Consider the following 22,855-nt stretch of genomic DNA (forward strand, 5'->3'; position numbering starts at 1 on the left):
GAGCACATGCCAACTGAACTGCCAGCTTCACACATTTGAACCAGCACAGCCCTCTCTATGTCCACCGCCACAATACCAAAATAGGAGATATCTGTTGGAAGGATAATCCTCTGTTTACTGAAATGTAACTCAACGCAGAGGGAAATCATATCCCAATTCACCAGCTACAGATTCTTCTATTAATATTCAAGTGATAAATGAAACTCATGCATTCTATTGAAGTGATTCTGGTAAGACAAATGCATGAAAGATGTTGCCTGATAAAACAGAATATCCAAGTCAAGCAGTTTTAGTTGTTCAGTATACGTATTGACTCACTAATTTAAAATCAAGTACTAACTCACCGTTTTATCATTTTGTCTCTAAAGTTTTCATTGCATAACTTTTTCCATTTTCCTTCGTGCAAATGTCTTTAGCTTAGATGAAGTCATAACATGAAGCAATTCATTCACCAAAACCTCACATCAAACTATCAAATTAATAGTGCTCAGGCCTGTGTTTTATGTTGCTCTAGATAGTCTGATATGTTTTCCCACGCTATAAGATACTCAGGCCTCAACCATGCTGGATGCCTCCTGGCTCAGAGGACAGCTGTGAGTTGTATTTCATGTGGTGGGCTCAAGCGTGAAGTAGGGAGGAGTCTCTTTGCACTCAGGAATGTGGGGAGTACAAATACGCAGCACAGGTTTGCGTGGTCCTCAAAACACTGTTTATTTAGAAAACAACTTCAATTAAATCTGCAGATGGTGTGAAAAGTGTTTGATTTAATTGGTTGTGTGGATTAGACTTCCTAAAACTAGTGCACGACGCTCATCTCTATACAACATCATGATTAAATTATAATTTGACTATATAGATGACTATGACTAAGCTTATTTTCTGTTTTACTTATGATCAAATCACCCTAAACTGTATAGATCCATTCATCTAACACTATATAACAGAACATTATATGCTTGATTTAGCTTTTATTTCGAGGTAGTGATATAAATACTCCAATAAATTTGATACTGGAAATGTGCACATTTTCAGAAATGAAGTCCAGATGGCTGTGGAAAGTGGAACATACATAGATAATGGTTTTCTTTTACAATATTTACACAGAAACACTGCGCAAACCTGTAGTGTGTGGTTCTATTTGCCTCAGTAAATGTTTCATTGTCACTGCTTGAAAGACAACAAGAGGATCACATGTATTAAAAACAAAAAAAACCCCTGGTGTTGTGTGACAGCAACTTTGGTTGAGGTCCTTCTAGGTCTAAAAGCTGTTTGAGATCAAGTTGAGTGAAATTCCAACTCCGCAAACTTGAAAAATCATCTCCTCTTGGACTTGACTTTGCTCATGGGGTCATTGTCATAATGTAACAGGCAAGACCTTTCACAAACTGTTGCCTGTTGGAATCACACTTTAACTAATTTATACAGTGATTAGTATTGTATTATATAATTTATTATGAATATATAAAAGTAAGTTTGAAGCTATATAATAGTTTAAAATGTGATTCGTGGGTGTGGCGTCAAGATCTCCCTTTAATTATTGACGATGACTTTATTATTCTTTTATTGCAGGTGTGTGCAGATGTCCACATTTGATTATGTAGTAAACCAGATGTCTGTGTCTATTTATCACACATAACTTAAATTTGTTACATTTCCTTTATTCGTCTTCCTTCGTCTGCATGCATTGTTTGGCTGCAGACACAAGATGGCACTGTCGACCCAGAGAAATGATTAGAGATTGTATATATACACATATATATATACACACACACACACTGAATGTGAAGTGCTTCAACTCTTTTCCCCAAAGCTCACTTCGTAGATTTACGCATGATCTTCGTCACGTCATATAAGCCCCACAGTAATTACACAAAGGAACATAAACACGGCACGTCTTCATCTGAATTTAGCAGCTGCACTTAAAGTTCTATTTCGGCTTCCCAATAAGGCACATACAATACACATACTGCCTGAGTAACAGCTGTATTAAATACTGTACCAGAATCTCATAAATAAGACATTAAGTAACAGTTTCGAACCTAAATCAGGCTTAAAAGGGGTGAAATCAGCTGTTTCCATTTTTTGTTTTAATTAACTGATTTATTAGCGACATCCAGTATGTGTCTCCCTCTAGCGGCACAGAGGAGCGGACCAAAGAGGTGGTGCGGTCATGTTTATTGTTCTCCTGTCTCTTTGCTAGTTTTCTGTATTTTGCCCCATGCCATTTTTATTTAAGTATGTTTTCGTTTTATGCTAACTATATATTCAAGTCTGAAGCACAGAAGGCAGAGGTGCCGTCAGGAGACAGGCAGAGGTGCGGTTGAGTGTCTCAGTGTGAGCACCGCTGAGAGTTGTGGGGGGATGAAAAGTCAAAACGCGCTCAGAGCAGACAGGAGCGGCGGAACGGAGGAGTGCAGGGAGGACGGATCAGACACCGGCCGGCGTGAGAACTGCGGCAATCAGGCACATAGACAGAGACAGAGCTGCAGGAAAGACGGCTCTTCTCGCTCTCGGCCCCACTGAGGCGCTTAGTGAAAGGTTTTGGCCGCTGCTGAGCCCCTGAAGGCACCATGGTTGTGTCGCTGCGGAGCTGGGTCGCCAACGAAGGAGGGAAGCACTTTGTCCTGGTGGGGAAAGTTTTGATCAGAAAGTTCTCTTGCCCTGAGCTGTTAATGAATCTGTCTGTTTCAGCTGTTAATAAATGTTTAGCTGTTCTTTTCTAGAAAACCTGAAAGCTATGTTCTTAAAGTTGATCAAAAGCTTCAATCTTGAGAAAAAATCTAAGGAAGTTGCCTTTTTGTTGCTTATTAATGAGATACCATGTATTGTACAATATGCTGTATCTATTGATGAACTGTAAATTCATAAATTGAAATATAGCATTTTGAGGAGAGTTGTCTCCAACGCTGTCACGGCAACAACAGCAAGATATTGCCTTTGTGTAGTACTTTGATTTGCCTCATGATGAACATGTGGATGTAGTTTAGATTATACTAAACATCCTGCTGCTTGTGGATGATGTATTTGTTTGTGTAGATGCTGTGGCTGGGAGTCAACACCTGGCTGTTCCTAAACACCTTCCTGCTGTACTTCAATGGGCGGCAGTATCACTACCTCTACAAGATGCTTGGAGTGAGTCCTGATACATTTACTGTACATGCTGCATACCAGCTTTATTATTTTTCTCTAGGTTTACTCATTTATGGTTACATACTGAACTGCAAGCTGAATTCTAGTGAGTAGAATCTGTGACCTAAGAGCAGACTTAATTTTGAAGACTTGGGACTAAGTCCATATTTGAGAAACACAGTGTTCCGGGATGATTTGCATCACAGGAGCAAGTCGTGTTGTGAATGAGGGTTGTTCAATGGGTCTGAATGGTGACTTTAAACTGTGTGACCGAAATTAGTTGTCTATGTTCACTGGCTGGTAAATCTGTGCCAACTCGGAGTCGGGCACACTCTCACGCATCAAGTCAGGATTTGATTTTGATGCTTGTTGACTCATGTGGTGTAATTTTTGTCACAAGTTCTTGACTGGGCCTGTGTGTCTTGATGCATTCTTGTGGCAGTGAAAGCGTTCCTTGTCTTCTGAGAAATTCACACAAATACCACTGACATTACTGTCCAGAATCTCTAAGCTAAGACACTGCCTGTTGCAGGCCCCCAGCCACCTATATATTCCTTAAAATGAGTTTATGGATGAGTTCAGTAAATGTATTTACTGTTTTTGGTTTCTTTTCATACTGGTTGATTTCGGTTTGACAGTTGTATTTCCAAGCGGTTCCTCTGTATTTTTTTAATAGGTTTAAATAGTTCTGTCAGACCATTAGTTGTGTAGAACACCCACAGTACTGCACAGACATAAAAAAGCTACTATAACAGACTGGTAGGCAGGTAGGTAATGCCTAGGACCCTATAATGACTCTTTAGGCAATACCATTGGAACAATAGTAAACATGGAGGAGACTAAGGTCATGTTGGTGCCGCAAAGACGAGATGAAAATACACTAGAGATAAGCACATCTCTAGAGTTTTTTTTTGTGAACTCATGTGAAGATTATTTCTAACGTCCTGCAAATACTTAAGAAATTATAAATGTTCAGCATTGCAGGTCAAAGTTACTATAACTTTACTTTGGGAAGTAAAATTATTTTTCAGGAGCTTAATTTGGACCCTGGTCCCTGTGCTGAAAAGGGGACAAGTACCTACAAATGTTCCTAGAACCAAATGTCCCTAGAATCATGCATTGGAAAAGTGTCTATATAGTACATGAATACTGCATACAGAGAGTACTGATAATCAGTTCCTGTGCCAGCTTTACGGAAGTCAAAACACAGTTTTCTCTTTTCTCCTTATTTGTATTATTACTTACTAAACATTTCAACACAAATACAACATACAAATGATGGCACCTCAGTGAAAAAGAAAGGTGTTTATGTATTTACCATTCATAGCAATAACTCAGTAGCCACTTTGTGGGAGGATTCTGATGCAAAGACAAAAAAGACAGAAATATATTCAACATACTGCAAGCTAATTTCATTAACATAAAACATTAGGAGTATTTGTCACTGGCAATGACAAAATGTGTCATGTAAATCAAACATGGGCCAACGTGTAGAGTGAAAAATAAATGAACTAATAAGATGTGGCAGCGAGCAGCCTGTGTGAGCAATTACACTGCTTCAACAGTGGAAGGCAAAGGGGAGAGGGGCAAGTGTGGGCATGCTGCTGGTTTGACTGAAAGCCTTGCCAGAGGGCTTAAGTTTATGTGTGCATGTGCACGCGTGTGACACATGCAAGATGAGATGTGTTTCAAAGTATCAGTGGGAAGTTTCTAAAGGCTAAAGACATCAAACTTTTGAAGTCACTTGCTATATGTAGATTTGAACTTTGGCCTGTTGTCTGGCACAATCCTGTACCTCGGAAGTTTAGTTTTGTACACTGAATGGAGGTCCCTAATGGGGACTGTCATTTTGCTTGATGTGTGACCAGTTGCATATTAGGTAGCTCAGTGGTTGATCAGCTGTTTCCCTTTACAACCACCATGAAACCATTTAAATCCAGCGTCTCCTCAAAGGCGGGACTACATTTTCTCTCCCTCTTTGATCTACTTGCTCACACACCTTCATGTCTCACACTAGATGTTTGACTTTTCTTGGGGATAATCAAAATGATGGCACCTGCAGTGAGCGCTGAGACTCCCAAGAAAGTATTTACACTAAAGCACATCCGCAGAAAAACAGCTTCGATTATTGAGCTGGTGCTTGATATTTGTAAAATTGGATTACGCAGCTCATATTGCTCCCATGTCACTTCAGGTAAACTGCCCCTTTCTGTCACGTGGAGGAAGTTCTGAAATGTACCGTGGTACCTTAATCTAACAAGTCTTTAAATTTTGTGTGTTGTTGAATGTACACACAGCATGGCTGGTTCTATAAGTCTTGATTTATTAAAAGAATTTTCTTTTAGCTCTTGTTTAAAATGTTACATGAAAGTGTTTTGTTTGAGTGATTACCCCAGAAGATTAACACCTACCAGGGTAACGGTCTTTACCTCTTCACAATGAGAAGAAACAATGATGGTTTCAAACAACTCAAGAGCGTGCACTTTAATCCAGACTCTTGTCATGTTGCATCCACAGAATCAGACCACATTTTGGCAACCTGCCTAACAATTTGTGTGTGTGTATGTATTTCCCAGCTGGGGTTGTGCATCAGCAGGGCGTCTGCATCTCTGCTGAACCTGAACTGCAGCTTGGTGTTGTTACCCATGTGTCGCTCCTTGCTCACCTTTGTACGAGGCTCACACGCGGTAAGAAAGACTCAGATGGGTGAGGGGAGCATTATATGGATGGGTGGGAAGCATGACTAAAAGTGATTCATGGTGTCACTTAATTCTGCTTCCCAGAGATAAAAAATAAATAAATCTGAGATAAAAGGGGGATTCTGTGGTTAGGGCAGGAAGAGGATAAAACAGTTTTATGTGTCTGTGTGTTACATGTCCCTTCAATCCCTCCCAGAAAGATAATATTGTTGTCCTTGTAACACACATACATGTGCAGGTATCAAGCAGAAAGACACGTCGGCTGCTGGACAAGAGCAAGACCTTTCATGTGGCCTGTGGCGTTGCCATCTGCATCTTCTCTGGTAAAAGCTGTCACTCACTTTGTCAGCTCACATTCATTCCTGTACCACTGTGTGTCTGTAAGTGTATGAAGTGCGGATAAATAGATCCAGGCTGGCTCAGCATTTCTGCTCTACCAGCTGTGATGTGTCCTTCTCGCTGCTTGTGTGTTTTTTCTGTCTAGGTATGTGTGATGTATGCGTGTGTGTGTGTGTGTGTGTGTGTGTGTGTGTGTGTGTGAGACTGTGTGTGTTGTTATTCTTGTGAGTCTCCTCCCATGACATCATGGGAGCCTCTAGCAGCTGTGTGTCCACTTCTTCCTCTTATTCATTCATGTTCCTGAGAAGCCTGGCCTGTATTACTGTTTTTACAGTACCATGCACGGCTCACAAAAACAGATGAACTGGAAGTGACGTCATCGCTTAAAATCACATGCTATGAGCTTGTCCTCAGCTGAGACCTAATCATTGTACAGAGGTCCTTTCTTGATATAAAGACCAAGGGACTAATGATGGACACAGAGTAACATTAGCCAGCATGATGAAGACTTTATTCTGATCCCCCACATTCATTGTGCCCAGTTTATAGCCTTAGTTAAAAATGTAAATAACCTACAAACCCACAAAGGATATCGTCCAAATAATTAGTGCTTACCCTGACTATTAAACATGTAACATTTGCGATAATTTGCAGCCATATTGAAACCTTGGGTTTGGCATTTGGTCTCCAATAAATTCAGATTTTGGAGCCTTTTTCTGGGGAAGCACCTTGTGACCATCAGTGGTATTACACCATAGCGACTGTTGTATTAGCTTCACTACACGGATGCCGTACATCCCTGCTAGCTGCTCCATGACATATTAGCTTCTGACTAAATGGTCACTTCAGAATGCTAATATGCTTCAATGCAACATGCTGATGCTGGACAGTTAGCTATACATTAGCCATACACAAAATATGCTTTATGGGATCACATAACAACTAAAAACCTAATGGTCATAAGTAACTGATTCATTGTCCACATAAAAGTTCCATCCAGTCTAGATGTTTCAGCTAACAAAATGATGTAATAAAAAAACAACACAAAAAACAACAAATGCAAGTACTGAAAGTACTATCTTGCAAATTAAAGCCTTCTTTTGTCTTTGACACACACACACACACACGCACGCACGCACACACACACACATGCACACACACACACACACACACACACACACACACATGCACACACACGCACTCTCACACATCAGCTCCCTTGGTCAAAGTTCTCACGTTTTAAGAAAGTTCTGAGACAACAAATGACAAGAAGACTGAGAAGCAGCAGAAAGGGAGAGAGACACAGAAGGGGTGGGAGGCAGTGTGAGTGGGTGGAGGATGTGGGTGAGAAAAAAGGACCCTTGTGTCTCATGATACGCCCTCTAATTCCATCAGCTGTTGAGCGGCTGCATGGTTAGCCTGTGATGTCAGGGAGAAGTGTGTGTTTCTGTGTGTTAGTCAGGAGGATGTTTTGCTGACTTTTTGCTGAATAGACGAAGAAATGTTTGTACCTACAGTTAAGTTTGACCTTTATAATTAGGTGTGTGTTTGAAGCAGGGAAGTGCTGGCATCTGTGCACAAACTGTGTTTTAATCAGTATTGTGTAACGCCCTCTCTTCCTCTCTAGTTGTGCACGTGTCGGCCCACCTGGTGAATGTCGTCAACTTCAGTGTGAGCTACTCAGATGACTTCCCTGCTCTCAATTTGGCCCGCTACAGAGGAGAGGTGAGACACAAACATGTAAACACATGTGCATTTTTACTTGGAAACTTGACTGCCATGATGCCTTCACTGGCCTTTAACCTCAACCATCACCAAGACATGTCTAGCTCCAAACCTCACCACGACCTAAGGCTGGGGTATGATTGAGACAAGTATCCTTGAAGCATGTTGTCTGACAAAAACAATCAAATTCATGTTTGTATAAACTTTTGTCAGGGTGAAAAATTTTGTCTGTCAGACAGGTGTGAGATGAGCTCCTCAAATCATGGCGTTTTCTTCACATGTACACATGAAAAATGACGAAAGCACTAATTTGAAGATGAGACCTCAATTCAACACACCTGGCAAATCCTTGCTTAAAACCAACAACATTCCAGAAATGTACAAAAACCGTCCCCCATTTTGTAGTTGTGCATGGGAGAGAGGCTACAGCTGGTGTTAGATCATCTGACAAGCTTTCAGTGGGAAGTACATTAATTAAACATTTTTAAACCTGAAAGCACTAAACGCCTTTGAAGACGTCTGGAAAATGTACACAACTTTCCAAAGGCATCCTCAGTCTTCAGTCAGGGGTGGCCAACCATGTGTCACTACAGGTTTTTATGTCCGCCACCCTGCCAGCTGATTAGCTCACACTGAAGAAGAGGGCAGAAAGTCACCGGTAGAAGTGTTGTGTTGGAACGAGTCCGGCAGACTTTTCTCGTTCCAGCTATAATTGGTTGCCTCTGTGAGGTCCAAAACTCCAATTAGTCCTCATAAAAATGAAGATAATATATCATTCTTTTTTCTGTCTCCTTTCTAGGACCCCAGTCTGATCCTTTTAACCACAAGTAAGAATGGCTAGTCTTTGTTTTACAGTAAAACACACAGACCAGAGGTGTGTGTTATAATGTTTTTACCTGTGTAACATTAGAGATGGCAATTTGGCGCAGAGTACTGGCTTTGGAAGAAAATAGCCTATGTCCTATGTTTGCCTTGTTCTCTCTTATTCATTTTTCATATTAAATTATTTTTTAATATCAGTTTAGTAGATGTTTATGGCTGTGGATGTTTACTGTCATTGCAACTGTGTCTTTAGTTCCCGGAGTCACTGGTGTGCTGTTGGTCCTCATCCTCTTCCTGATGTTCATGTCCTCCTCCTACTGCGTACGGTAGGTTGAATCGTACCATCATTTGTCACAGTTTGTGTGTTTGGATGTATTAAAATAGTTGGCTACAGTTTGGCCCATTTCATCTATAGATAATTGTTGTAAGAGGCAAGGCTGACAAGGCAAACATCGACCACCACGCCACAACCATGAACTCAGTTCACATCGAACATTTCAACATACGAGGTTGTGAAAACCACAAGAGGTGGCAGCATATGAACTCTGCTCGTGGCCCCATTTGAAGGCAGCATTTCAGAAAGAAATGGAAGATGTATACTACAAGGAGACATGCTCACAGGAGACTTCTCACAGAGCAAGCTCTGTCATTTCTCAGGTCATAGTGGGTCAACTGCACACATAGTGTGCGACTATGTGTGCTCTCTTTGCTCTCTTTAGTAACAGAGGATGAGAGGCTGCTACAGACCACTCAAGGTTCGAGATAGGAGTCTGACTAAGTGGTTGGAGTGCTGTGATGATGGCTGCTGTCCACCAGAGGAATACTGACGTAATGAGTTACAGTCATGTTGTGATATTAACACACATTACACCGTTAGTATTCTGTGTCTGTGGCATGGAAATGTGAAGTTTAAAAGCTCACCTGAAGGAGCCCAGTTTGTTAACATAAGCTGAAAACAGCAAAACCACAGATCACTGGTAATAGTTACTCTTGCAGTTCTTCAAATAAAATACTGATACGTATACATTTTCAATGTGTATTAAAGGCAGATATGAGTACATGAATTGAATTGAATTTAAAGTAATATTTTTTTCCCCAAAAATGTTTCCCCTCCACTTAAGTCAAGACTCAGACACAGCAAACCAATATCATAGAACTATCATCACTCAAAGCCAACTATGATATCGCTTCACATTGGCTGTGTCTGAAAATATCAAACACACTGCAAACACTACAGCCAACCTTGTATATACAGTCATGCAGCCAACTCCACTTGGCGGGTGAGGGGATATAACTCTCCATACCAGCAGGTGGCTGTAGTACTTATCATTCAAAGTGGGTAAAAAGAATATGGTCATCTGAACTGCAAACAGAATAGTCTCTTCTTGCCATTTTTACACCTGTCTCACAGACTCATACTTATTTGTAATATAGATACTTGGAAAATGTATGACAGATGATTGAGTATTTCAATGTTTCAGCGACAGAGATGAAAATAGAGAGAAGTCTTCCTGGTGTCTTGACCTCTTTGTTTGCTTGCTTGTCTCTTCCATGCCTTTCTACTTGCTTTGTTTGGCTAACTTGAAGCCAGAGTGATCTCTCTCACTGACTGGCTCAACCACCAATTCAGCATGGTCCATTGGACGAGGGCCACAGACACTCACTAACATTGGCAGACAGCAGATTGGGGTGTCATGGCCCATACAGATTGTGTTTATATTTTCCAACAACAAGTCAACCTTATTACCCTCCATTTTGTCTGTATGTATCCAAATAAGATAGTCATGTTACACATATCTTTCCTCTGTGCAAGCAGTAAAGGTTTTTAGTTTTTAGATTTTAATTTTTTTCAATTTTACAGGTTCGTGACTTAGGGCAGAAAGAAATAAATGAAATAAATGAATGAAAATAGATCTCACCTAAATCTGCTGCTTTGTTTATTAAGTCTGTTGGCTGTAGCTAACCTGAGAGCAGTTTCAGTTCATTTTAGTTCTCTATTCATTCTGTGAGACTCCTGGATTCTACAGCAAAGATAACAACACATCCTACCTAATGGATAACGCTAGTCAGTGTTTAACTGAACAAAGCAACAGTATTCAGTGCGGAAATGTAGAGGGTTTAATGATGTTCATTGTTTGCAGCGTTTATAGGAGGTTGTTGTGTGTAATGACCCCTTCAATACTGACCTTTGACGCCCTGCCTGTTCAGGCCTGGACCTGGGAGTCTGTGCGTCTGGTCCTGTACAAACTCTGACCTTGCCTTCCTCTTTTGCTGCCTCTGCTCTTTTAAGTTTTTCTCATTGTCTTGATTCATGTTACAAGTTATTACTCCTCTTTTAAGTATATTCTTGGTCATTATTTGTCTTTGCAACATCTTTGATCTGATGAAGGGTTTCTTTGATAATTATCATGTCTGTTTTTTTTTCAGGGTCTCCAACTATGAGATCTTTTGGTACACACACAACCTCTTCATTGTCTTCTATATCATCCTTATGGTGCACATGGTTGGGTATGTTGAAAGGGTGTCTTATTATATTTTACTTTTATTCATGAGTGAGGCATGAATCTTTCTGTGTGCTGGCACAAATTGTCTCCGTTTCCTTCTCAAGACCCATCAAATATCTGCACATGTCAGGAAATATCAGAGGCTACAGCTGAGAGTTGGTGATGTCTTCAACTCTCCATATATGGGTGTTCTCAACAAGCGGGTTCACTTCTTGTTTTGACAAATGTTTTTCATGTGAAACCAGGGTGCAGGAATGCTTTATACTTATCTTTACCAGGTCATATCTGCATGTTCATGCCTGTCTTGTTTCTGCACTCCCTGGTTGTTACATTTTTAATGTGGTCGACTTATTTTAACTCTCAATGGGTAATTTATAGAAGCATTCATTGCGAATGTTGTTGTGACAGGAAGATCAGCATATACACTCAAATGTTTCTTTTACTGTAGCCATATCTCAACACTTGGCAAAGAGACTCTAAAATAACCAAACTAGCATCACTTCCTTTGTTGTCTTTTTCCTCAGTGGAGCTCTGAAGTACCAGACCAACATAGAGGCCCACCCCCCCGGCTGCCTCCAAGCCAATCGGAGCAGCACAGAGCAGCAGGTCGAGGATCTGGAGCAGGGTGAAGATGAGGAGAGCAGATGCAGAGAGGACGCTCACTTCCAGCCACACTACCCCCAGGTCTGAGTGTGTGTGGCCGAGGCTCATTTGTTATGTCTTTGCATGTAGTTGTGTTTGGGTTTGTATCCGCCTTTGTGTTGTGGGTTTTAGTTGTGTGCCTTTATGGTGAGTGTTTGGGAAGTGTTGCAGGGAGTTGGTCCCATTTATTAGAGGTGTAGTGCTGTTAGGGAGGGGCTGGCATTCTCTTTCCACATCAAGGCCTGTGTTTTTGTGTGATTATGTGTTTGCACATGGTCGTTAAGCAACAAGCTGCATCCATAAAATCCCATTTAAACCCGATTGTGCTTCCCGGGCTTTACTGGAGCTGAGAGCAATTAGTCTGTTACAGGTAAATGCCAAGAGAAAGAAACAGTAAGACATATTGACAATGACAGATGTAGGAGTTTTTGTCATGGACACACTCTCTTTGAATGGATTTGATTCAGAGAACCTTTGAATAACTCTAATAGGGAACATGCTGGTAGTATTTGAAAGTAGCAGTCAGTACTGCACACACTTAGAACCATTAGAGTCCAAAAAACACAATGATTTTCAGTAAAGACAATGTGCTGATGCTAGATAAGATAAGATAAGATAAGATAAGATAAGATAAGATAAGATAAGATAAGATAAGATAAGATAAGCCTTTATTGTCAAACAAACAAACAAAAAAAACATATTAAGATAAGACAAGACAAGATAATTATCACAGTGACATGTTCCTAGCTGTAATTCTAAGACATTTTTTTTTAACAGTGTTGGTGCCCATCCTTGGTAAAAAGAACTTGAAAGTGCTGTTCTACATCAGTGAAGTGAAATACTCAACACATGAATAATACCATATTGTGTAAACCCTAAAAAATCCAAAGCCATGGTGGTCTGAATGTAGTAACTAATTCTAGCAGGTCAGCAGAAGTCAACAAGTTCAATATCAGTGGCTTTCAGCTCTTATCTATATAATTGACATCTGCATGTGAAAAAGCAGAATCTGTTGACAATGTGCAAGAGCAGTCCATTTGGAGACCCGATAAAGCAGAACTCACTTGTCAAACCTTGTCTGCAAGCAAGCTAACATGCTGACGTTGTTTGACATCGTCTCTCGTCTCCATTCGTGTGTCACAAGCTGCTCATCAGACTGTGAATACTGAGAAGTGCACAGATTAGGAAATGTTAGCTCAGATATCTGTTGTCTGTTGTCCAGATACATGCTGGCTAGACAGGAAGTACTGGAGCATTGGCTAAGTCATCAGACAATGGACAATGAGTTTCCAGATTGCTTTGAACAGGACACAAAGCATTCCTCCTTTATCTCAGCATGTAAGAGCAAAGGAGGATCTGTGGAGGAGCATTGAGGAGAAATCATATGTCTTCAAAGACCCAACAGAGCCTCCCGGCAGAGGAAGGTGTGCGGATGTTTTGTAGTCCTGCACATCAAACAATCTCTGAGTGTTTGGTCCAAGTATCATCAAAAATATAGATCCAGTTATACATGAAATACACGAAAAGGGAAGGAAAAAAATGCTTCGTGTTTCAAAAAAGCAGGTTTTTGAACAACAACTCTCTGGTTTATGGCATGTTTTATGTTTTGTTGCTGTTACTTCTATTGCTCTTGATCATAGATTGTATATAAATATGGACAATGTGTCCCACTTGCATTTTCCAAACTGGGGCAACTTTACCGGGGAATTTACAGTACTTCCATTTTTCGCGTTATGGAGCCAGAGTCTACGCAGTACAATTCCAAAGTAGAGCCATTATCAATGACCCGTCTTAAATGACAGAAACCATCCTCAAAAAAAAATATTTTTATGTATTTTATTGTTTTAGTTTAACCCAAGTCCATCTGCTAACATAGAAGAGGTGGAGTTTATGACCTATACCTCAGCCGGACACCAGGGGCAGCTCTACTTGCTTTGGGTTTACTTTTGCGAAGCTGTTCCGTGTCCATCTTTTTACAATCTATGGTTGTGATAGATAGTAGTATGACTGAGCTTGCCACCAAACATGTCGTTTAACTTTTTTTTTCTAACTGCTAAATCTGCCGCTACCTTTGTATCTAGACGTGGCTTTGGGTGTCTGGTCCTCTCTGTCTCTACTGTATGGAGCGCTTTTACCGCTACATCCGGAGCAGTGATCCTGTTACCATAGTGACAGTTATCAGGCATCCCTGTAATGTCATTGAGTTGCGCATGCTGAAGAAAAACTTCAAAGCTCGACCCGGACAGGTGAGACAAGACATGATATTATTCATTCAAATATGTGAAGTCCTCTGCTGTAACTATCGTGTGGTTCATCTGATGAGTTTTTCTTTTACTCTTTTCTTTCTCTCTACATGCTTCATCTCTAATCCTCCCTTTCTTTCCCTGACTGTCCTGCTGCTATCCCTCTTTCACTTCCTGCCTTACTCTTTTTCTCAGTATATTGTTCTCAACTGTCCAGGTGTCTCTTCATTTGAGAACCATCCTTTCACGCTAACAATGGTAAGACTTTATGCAGCCGTCTAACTCCAACACATTCCTCACTCATGAGACAATGCAAACACACAGAGAAGCCTATATTCACACGTACACACACATGCACACACACGCACACATGTTTTTACAACCACTTAATCTTTCTTTCTCCTGCCAAATAACGTGCAGTTCTGTTTTGTGTACCGCCCCCTCTGTTTCTGGCTGCTGCTTGATTGACACCTGGGTTGTCCAGTCATATCATGTTTCACATTGTTTATTGGTGTTTCCAGATTTGGTTCCGATTGCATGAAACAAAAGCTGAGGATGAAGAAATAACTTTAAGCTTACACCAGACAGGCGCACTCACACATAATCACACAGAGACACACAATTACTGTGTGCTTGCCTATGCCTGGTGTGTTATGGAGCTTTGAGGAGGAGGGCAGAGAATCACACTGACAGAGAGCAGACAGACCCCTGAGGCTAGTAACGCTGTCTGCCAACAGGAAGGCTGAGTGTCTGAGTGTGTGTGTCCCTGTGTGTGTGCATTGTAAAATTTAATGAAAAGAGTTGTTGCCATGTACTGTATGTGTGCTCTGGATTGTGTGTCTGTGTTCATGCCTAGTTCTCGTGTGTTTGTAGCATGTGTATGTGTGTTCTTACTCTTCGACAGCTGACAGTGTGTGTCTGTGTGAGTGTGTGTGTTCTTCATTGTGACTAACTGTCTGTGCTTTAACTCCCACCAGTGTCCCACAGCGAACAAGGAAACTTTTGGCGTCCATCTGCGCATCGTGGGAGACTGGACTGGTAGGTTCACATACACACATGCACACACACATACAAGCACACACACACACACACACACACACACGTGCATGTAAAAATCTTTGTGTGTAGTGTTTGAGTCAGCAGGATGGAAGTTATTTTGATTTGCCCCCCCTCTTCATTCTTTCTTGTCTCAGGGGAGGATGCACTTCCGATAAACTGCATTTTTCACGTGTGTGTGTTCCTCTCTGTCCCTACATTTATGTATGTTCCTCTTCTTGAGCATGTATGTGTGTGCAAGTTGATGTGGGGAGGGTGTGCGTGTTCCTTCTTTACCTTGAGGCCAGCACTGCTCACACAGACTTGTTGTCTTGCTGCGAAACTGCATTTGCCATAGGCTGTACAACTTCTGACATTTTGGTTTTGTCGCTTTTTGTCTTTGTAAATGCCCAAATGCTTGCACATACAGTATGTTCAGTTAGCCAGATAAAATGTTTGGTTGGAGGGACTCACTTTTGAGGAAGCTGTGGCCTTTGGCAACAAATGCAACAACATGTGCACTTATTTTCACTTGCTACTGTACATATCCATGCACACATACTCTTAGAACACAGGACGGGAAATCCGTTTGTTTGTGTAGGCTCCTTAAACTCTCTCGATGGCATGTGGTAAAGCAGTGAAGACAGCTGAACTGAGATGTATAAAAAACAACTACAGTATATCTAACTACTATAACCATATGATTTTTTGTGCATTTTTGAACTGTATCTTATGCATAAAGTTCTGAGTAATTTGCAAAGTCAATCATCTCCTCTCCTCAGAACGGTTCACAAAGCTGCTACTTCCTCAGCCAAGGCTAGATGTGGAGATCCTTCCCATGGTGCACCAGAGAAGATATCCCAAGTATGTTTATGTGGCTGTGTGAGTAATGTGGCTGACATGATTTCTCATGAAGGCTCAGAGTCACAACGGGGTCAGAGGTTTTGACCTCCTGACCGCTGACTCTGCACTCTTCCTGCTCTGAGCGATGGGCAGAGATAGACAGTTAGTTTGCTGTGAAAGAACAAGAGCTTGTTTTGTGACAGTCAACTGGAGCTAAACAAACCATCAAAATCCTCAACAGCCCTCCTCCTGTCAGTGAGCTAAGGTTTACTGCAGGCTCTGCCTATGACCTATGCTCCAAAGAGTTTGATTAACTGTTATACAACCAGTCTACATGAACATCTTGTTCCTTAGAATCTAGAAGAGGGCCACTACTATTAAGAACTTTTGTACATAATAATTGTAAAGTATTATGAAGTGAAGGCATTATAGGACATGTTAATTGTGCTTTCATAGGAAGAGCTTTAATTGCATTCACTACATTGTAGCATGCTATAAACCCCTGATAAAGAGTTTTTCTACTCATTATAAATCCTCTACAGCATTTCCACTGTTGGTACTTGTTTTAAATTTGTGCCTTTAGTACAGAAATAAATTCAGCATGATTAGCTTAGCCTAGTAGAAAGAGAGGGGCAAATGTAATAGCGATGAAGTGCTACGAGGCCCAGTGCTGGTCACACTCGCACTGATCTAAACCTGAAATGGTGGGTTTAGTTATGTGTGTGTTTGACAAAGATGCATTTGTCTGTGTGTGTTTGTGTGAATATTTCAATTCAATGCAATTCAATTCAGTTTTATTTATATAGACAGACAGACAGACAGACAGACAGACAGATAGATAGATAGATAGATAGATAGATAGATAGATAGATAGATAGATAGATAGATAGATAGATAGATAGATAGATAGATTACTTTAGGTCGTCATACTCCAGTATCGAATACAATAAAATACAATACAATAAAATACAATACAATAAAATACAATACAATAAAATACTGAGGTAATAAAGTAGAAGCAAAAACAAAAACACAGAATAGGACAAGGACATTTAAAAAACACAAAATACATAGGTAGATAAGGTGCAGTGGCAAGATGATGGCAGTAGTACTGATGATATGATGGTAATTGTAACTAAACAGTATATAATAGTATATAATAGTAGTATAGTATATATAGTATATAATAATAATAATAATAATAATAATAATAACAGCATATAGTACTACTACTACTAATAATAATGGCAGCAACAGTATGTAATAATGATATATAATAATATCAGTATTATAACAGTATATAATAATAATGACAGTATATAGTACTAATAATGGCAGCAACAGTTATGTAATAAAAAATTATAATATACACATAGAAATATGTCATATGTGTCATAAGGCCAGTTGGGTAGAAACAGAGAAGAGAGAGAAGAGAACAGCAGGAGAAATGAGATACACATACATCTGTAATAGACACATACATGTAGAATCTGATGATGATACAAATACAAGACATAACTGACACAGTGTTTGAGCAGCTGTTGTGGGGATGAGGTGTGTGTGTGTGTGTGTGTGTGTGTGTGTGTGTGTGTGTGTGTGTGTTTGGGGGATTGTTGTCTCTGTTGACACTCACACTGTGGAACTGTGGGATGTCACATGCAGGATCTTTATTTACTGAATTATTGATTATGATTACACATGTGTATATTTATTTTTAGTGTTGTGTTGTATACTGATGTTCAGGCTTTACGTTGATGGTCCATTTGGAAGTCCATCACAGGAGGTGTTTAACTACGACGTCAGTCTTTGTGTTGCTGGTGGAATAGGAGTCACACCGTTCGCCTGCGTGCTGCATGCTCTGCTGTGAGTTATGAGAAAAAAACAAATACTGACAGAAGATGAACAATTTGATCAAGTTCTTAAGTATTTTTCTTCTTTTTGTCTTCCTGCAGTGACGGCTGGACAGGTTTCAGGTTGCAGAGGTTGTATTTTGTGTGGGTCTGCCGGGAGCTCCAGTCCTTCTATTGGTTTGCAGAGCTGCTGTGTGCTCTGCATCACAAGGTCAGGATGAAGTCTGCATGTTATTGACTTCTTAGCATATTGATCAAAACATGTGGGAACTACAGATTGCTATCCACATTACCATTCATTTATACATCACAAATGTATCATCAGTAGCCATGGTGTTAATGGTGGTAGTAAATTTTGCTTTGTGTATTTGCCCCCAGTCAGGTCAAATGAACGTTTTCTGTGCTTTAAGGGGCAGAAGAAGGGCAGTGGTTTAAGGTTAAATGCATAAAAATTTTGCAGATGAGCAGAGGAGTTATTACTGTAACCTGTGCCTTTAAGAACTCATCACAGTAAAACAAAGCTTGTGGTATTTGGATTAATTAAGATTATTTATTGCTCATCCAAACTTATTTTCAATTATGTGTTTATGTGAATGTGTATAAATTCAGCAGGTTTAAGTTAATCTATTGTAAATTCTGCTGTCATGGTCATTAATGTTATTCTGACTAAACATTAACAATTTAATTGTCTTTGGTAAGCTTTTGCAGCATCTCCATAAGTGCTAATATATCAGCCTTATAGACTGGCTGCATTTATTTGGCTTTATGCAGTGTCACCATATTAGAGGTTAAGCTCCTTGAGATAAACAGTGGCACTAAATGTTCCTCACAGGTGATATTAAACCAAAGCAGAGCAAGGGGACAGTGTAATTTAGAAAGCAGCAGTCAAACCACAAACAAAGAGGAAATAGACACAGAAATGTGACATTTCTGTTAGTTTCACCCAGCTGTTTTCATACAAAATCATGGAACTGAGGAAACACTCAGGTTTGTTGGATTTGTCTCCATCTGGTGTCTGTTTGTAGTTTTTGCTTTGCTATGACAAAGAAACTATGAGAATAAATGTTGTTTTTGACCCTGAAGATAACTTTACTAAATTAGATGAATTACTTCTTAATACTTTAAAACCCCGAATTTACCATTTATGTTTTTGTCACTTAGCTTTGGCAGGAAAACAGACCGGACTACTTTAATCTGAAACTGTATCTCAGCCACACAGACAGTCTGCAGGTAAGACACACACACACACATAGGAGGACAGAGAGATAGAGAGATTCTATTTATGTAAATCATTGATTTTCATAGCCCTAATGTGTCTACTCTTTGTCAAGTTTAAAATGTCTCCCACAAGAGGGCAGTAGATTACAGAGAGACATAATTGGGGAATATTGTACCCAAGATATCTATCATTTGAATTTCAGTCTCTACAGGGTCTACCTGTTCTCTCGGTCTATGTAAGAAACAGATGGTCCAAAACATAATCTCTGTTAGTAGTTTATATATTCCTACAGTGTAGGAATCCAGAGTGAACATACAACATATGAATGTTTTTCAAATTACTGCCTGTCCTCTATTGTTTGTCAGTGTCAGTTAAATTAACTGAACCCAATCCAAAATATTTTTATAACACCAATGATAGCAGAACAAAAGGCTGCTACGGTGTCTCGTGTGATAGGAGGGAGTCTCACTGTACAATGATGAACATGTCAGACTCAAAGTGTAGCCTCCAAGTCAGAATAATGTCCATGTTGATATGTCCAACTTTACAACAGAAATAAACGTGCTTTCAGCTTGGCATGAAAACTGTTTCGGTCTTTTGAGCTAATTTGCAAAACTAATGCAAAACTATAGGTGAATGTCACCATTTTTGATGGTTCTGGCTGTCAAGAAGTAAACTGAAATGAAATACAAAAGACAACAATTTAAGTTATCTTTGTTTTGAACTTTGTTCAAAAACAGTTTTTGGACTATATCAGCTAGGAAGTTCAAAGAGTTAAAAGGTAGATATTTATTTTAACCATAGTGAGATGAGAGGACAGTGCAAGGGACTGAGCATAAACTGTGCGTGTGTGCAAGTTTATGCAGTGCAAACAGCATGAACAGTGCAGACACTGCAGGCAAATGGTACCAACAGTGTAAGACCAAGTGACAACAATACAATACAGACAGTACAAAACATTTGGGCGATAATGTACTTTTAACAACATACTATGCAATAAAAGAGAGCACTGCTGACTAATAAGCTTATGACTAACAGAGTGAGAGTTAGGGTAATAATAAATGTTGGACTGATTAGCAGCATAGTGTGTGCAAAGGCTGCAAATATGCATAGGGCCTACTTTGTTGTAAATGAGCAGGCCATTAAATGAAGTCAGAAAACAATCTTTCTGACTACAATACAATACTACAATAAAATTCTATATTTTCTGGGAGCAGTCTAGTTTTGCACATATGGGATTTATTCATTCTATATAAGACATGCCCAGTTAAAAGAACTTAATCAGACAGTGCTATTACATGTTGCCTAATACTTTGTTTAAAGACAGCTCTTTAACTCATATTGGTCCCTATGACTTTCTTTGTTAGAGTTGCTCAACTCACTGTTGAGGGTAAAAGACATGACAGAAACTAGTGACAATAAAAAGACCAGAACTTGATCTGTGTAATATGTCTTCTGTAAACAGCTTCATGCTGCATTAGACAGGAGCTAAAAGGCTAAAAGTATTTTTTGTTGCCTTTTACATTTCAGTAAAAAATGTTCTACGTCCACAGAACATAAACGGATAATTTAGAACATTATTAGGGCTACGAGGCAACGCCCAAGTTTTGTTTTGTATATTATTTTGTATGGAACGTAAGATTTCCACTGCTGTTTTGTAGACGATTAGTATACAGTTTAGTATTAGTATACAGAAATGTATAAATATATGGTATGTAATAGTTGCTAATGAATCTTAATGATGACATGATTTGAAAAAACACATCAGTTTTGAACCATGTTAAAGTTTCTTGGCCGCAACAAAAGCAGGTCATTATTTTTACTGTACTGTTTGCACTACTAGAAATCACAGGTATGTAGATTAGATTCTGATTAGAAGAGCAAAGCAACAGAAACAGAGAAAGATTAGATCAGATTAGATAATAAAGATCACTTCTGGATCTGTCATCATCCAAAGAGATGGGAAATGCATCTTGCACAATGATCATGTGTATCGTACAAACAATAAGATGTTTTTACTCCAACTACTGTTATTCTTTCAGAGCATGACCGAAGAGAAGTATCGGCCGCTCGTATCAAGGCTGCTGTTCGGCCGACCCAGGTGGAAACCACTTCTGGATGAGATAGGAAAAAACAATGAACAGTGAGTAGAGGGATATTCAGTGCTCTAAAAGCTTATTACCTCTAACATCCCTCCTGTCTCCGCGCCTTTCTGTGGTTTCAGTAAGCGAGTGGGGGTTTTCTGTTGTGGACCGAAGGGCATCTCCAGGACTCTCCACAGACTGTGTAACTCAGCTCGATCGTCTGGAACAACATTTGAATTCAACAAGGAGTCGTTCAGCTGATGAACATCAGAGCTGGTTCTACACAACAAGGTCAACACCAGTGAAAACAACAAATGTTGTTAGTACATTTATGAAGTGTTTATTTCTTTTCTAAGTGTACACATCTGTCAACCTGTCAGACATCATTTGACATCTATACAATTTTCCAGTAGTAAAGCAAAAAAAATCTTAACGTGCTACATGAATACTTTTTCTCTCTACACATCAGGCTGAGCTCCAACTGAGGGATTTTAAAGCTTCAGCATTTGAAACGATCACCACGTGAAGACAGTCTGAAGAAACCAACTCCCTGCTTGGAGTCTCCACTCAAGATGTCTGTTTTCCTCAAGCTGCTGTTTCATAGTTTCCCTGATGCACCCCTCTGTGGAGTAAATTAGTTTTCTCATGTTGGAGTCTAATATGAGAAAAGGGTCTGACTCAACCTGCAATCCCAGAAACAGACACGATAAAATGACATTACACAGGAATTAATTGGCCTTTCAGGAGACCCTGACTGAAACAGCACTCAGGAACGAGACAAGCCTTTTTCATACAAACATTTAAGATGTGGTGGACTGAAAAACACAGAGAGTTGGAAAATCCAATCCAGTGCGATAAAGCAGTGTCATTTCATTGTGAGTCAAATTTATTTAACCTTTGCTTGATCGCAGACCGATACCAAACAAAGTCTACCAACCAAGAGTTTACAGAACCAGCCATGTGCTCAGTGCTATAAATAAGGATAAACTTCTGTCCAACATATCCATATTAAATGAGTATTAATATGAATCTCCAGCTCACATAGTCCTAGCTAACCTCGCTTAAACTGTGTGACAAAGTTTGATTGGCTTATTTGATTTGACCGAATATTTTATTAGTTTACAAGACAGTCAGAAGCATGAGTGAAACCAAAAGTGGACATAAAATGCACATTTGTTACAGTCTTTGTTTTCATTTTGTTCATATTTGTGTGACAAGCTCAATGAAAACGTACACTACATTTGCCTCAAATCAGTATTTTGAATTCGTGTTTTTTTAATTTATATCGTTTAAATTTATTTTACATGTGTTATATTTCAAACCTCGGCAGGGCATTGGCAATGTGTCAGTATTTTTTATATATATCTCCACTGAGTAAATTTACTGATGAATAAATAGGATACTGGTGATATTCCAGTTTAAAACAATTAGTTTGAAGCTACTTTTTTGTAGTTTTTAAAAATCTTGTTTTTGTATTATGCCATAACCATGTCCAGGAAATGATATCTGATTGATACAAATGACATCAACATTTCTAAAATTGTAATTGTAATAAGAAATTTATGAAATAAGTCATAAATTGTGTGCCTGTTTTCGGGATTGTGTTCTTTTTCTTTTTTAAGAAAAAGGCTAATTACGGAGTAAAATATTTTCTATTTATTTTATTGTGATTAGACTGTTTCTGATTCAAGTAATATTTACATTTTATATCAAATATATGA

The 22,855-nt window shown here is 39.5% G+C and overlaps 1 protein-coding gene across 2 annotated transcripts; it reads left to right on the forward strand.

The window, feature by feature from the left end:
- The first annotated feature begins 1,772 nt into the window (after positions 1-1,772).
- On the forward strand, positions 1,773-22,855 carry LOC125013036 (NADPH oxidase 4). 2 transcript variants are annotated; one of them, XR_007113352.1, is made up of 19 exons: positions 1,773-2,627; positions 3,037-3,132; positions 5,706-5,816; positions 6,067-6,151; positions 7,795-7,892; positions 8,692-8,719; positions 8,968-9,040; positions 11,142-11,222; positions 11,743-11,902; positions 13,942-14,106; positions 14,299-14,361; positions 15,081-15,141; positions 15,921-16,002; positions 17,725-17,844; positions 17,934-18,042; positions 18,993-19,061; positions 21,093-21,193; positions 21,275-21,453; positions 21,604-22,855. XR_007113352.1 is itself a non-coding variant. In XM_047593305.1 (19 exons), exons 1-18 carry the CDS (start codon positions 2,571-2,573, stop codon positions 21,393-21,395), a joined length of 1,680 nt encoding a protein of 559 aa, XP_047449261.1. In that variant the 5' UTR covers positions 1,774-2,570; the 3' UTR covers positions 21,396-21,425; positions 21,604-22,855. The 2 variants fall into 2 exon arrangements, 1 of the variants encoding a protein (XP_047449261.1); XM_047593305.1 differs by having other exon boundaries at positions 1,774-2,627; positions 21,275-21,425.

This window comes from Mugil cephalus, chromosome 9, assembly GCF_022458985.1.
Source record: "Mugil cephalus isolate CIBA_MC_2020 chromosome 9, CIBA_Mcephalus_1.1, whole genome shotgun sequence".
NCBI classification, from domain to species: Eukaryota; Metazoa; Chordata; class Actinopteri; order Mugiliformes; family Mugilidae; genus Mugil; species Mugil cephalus.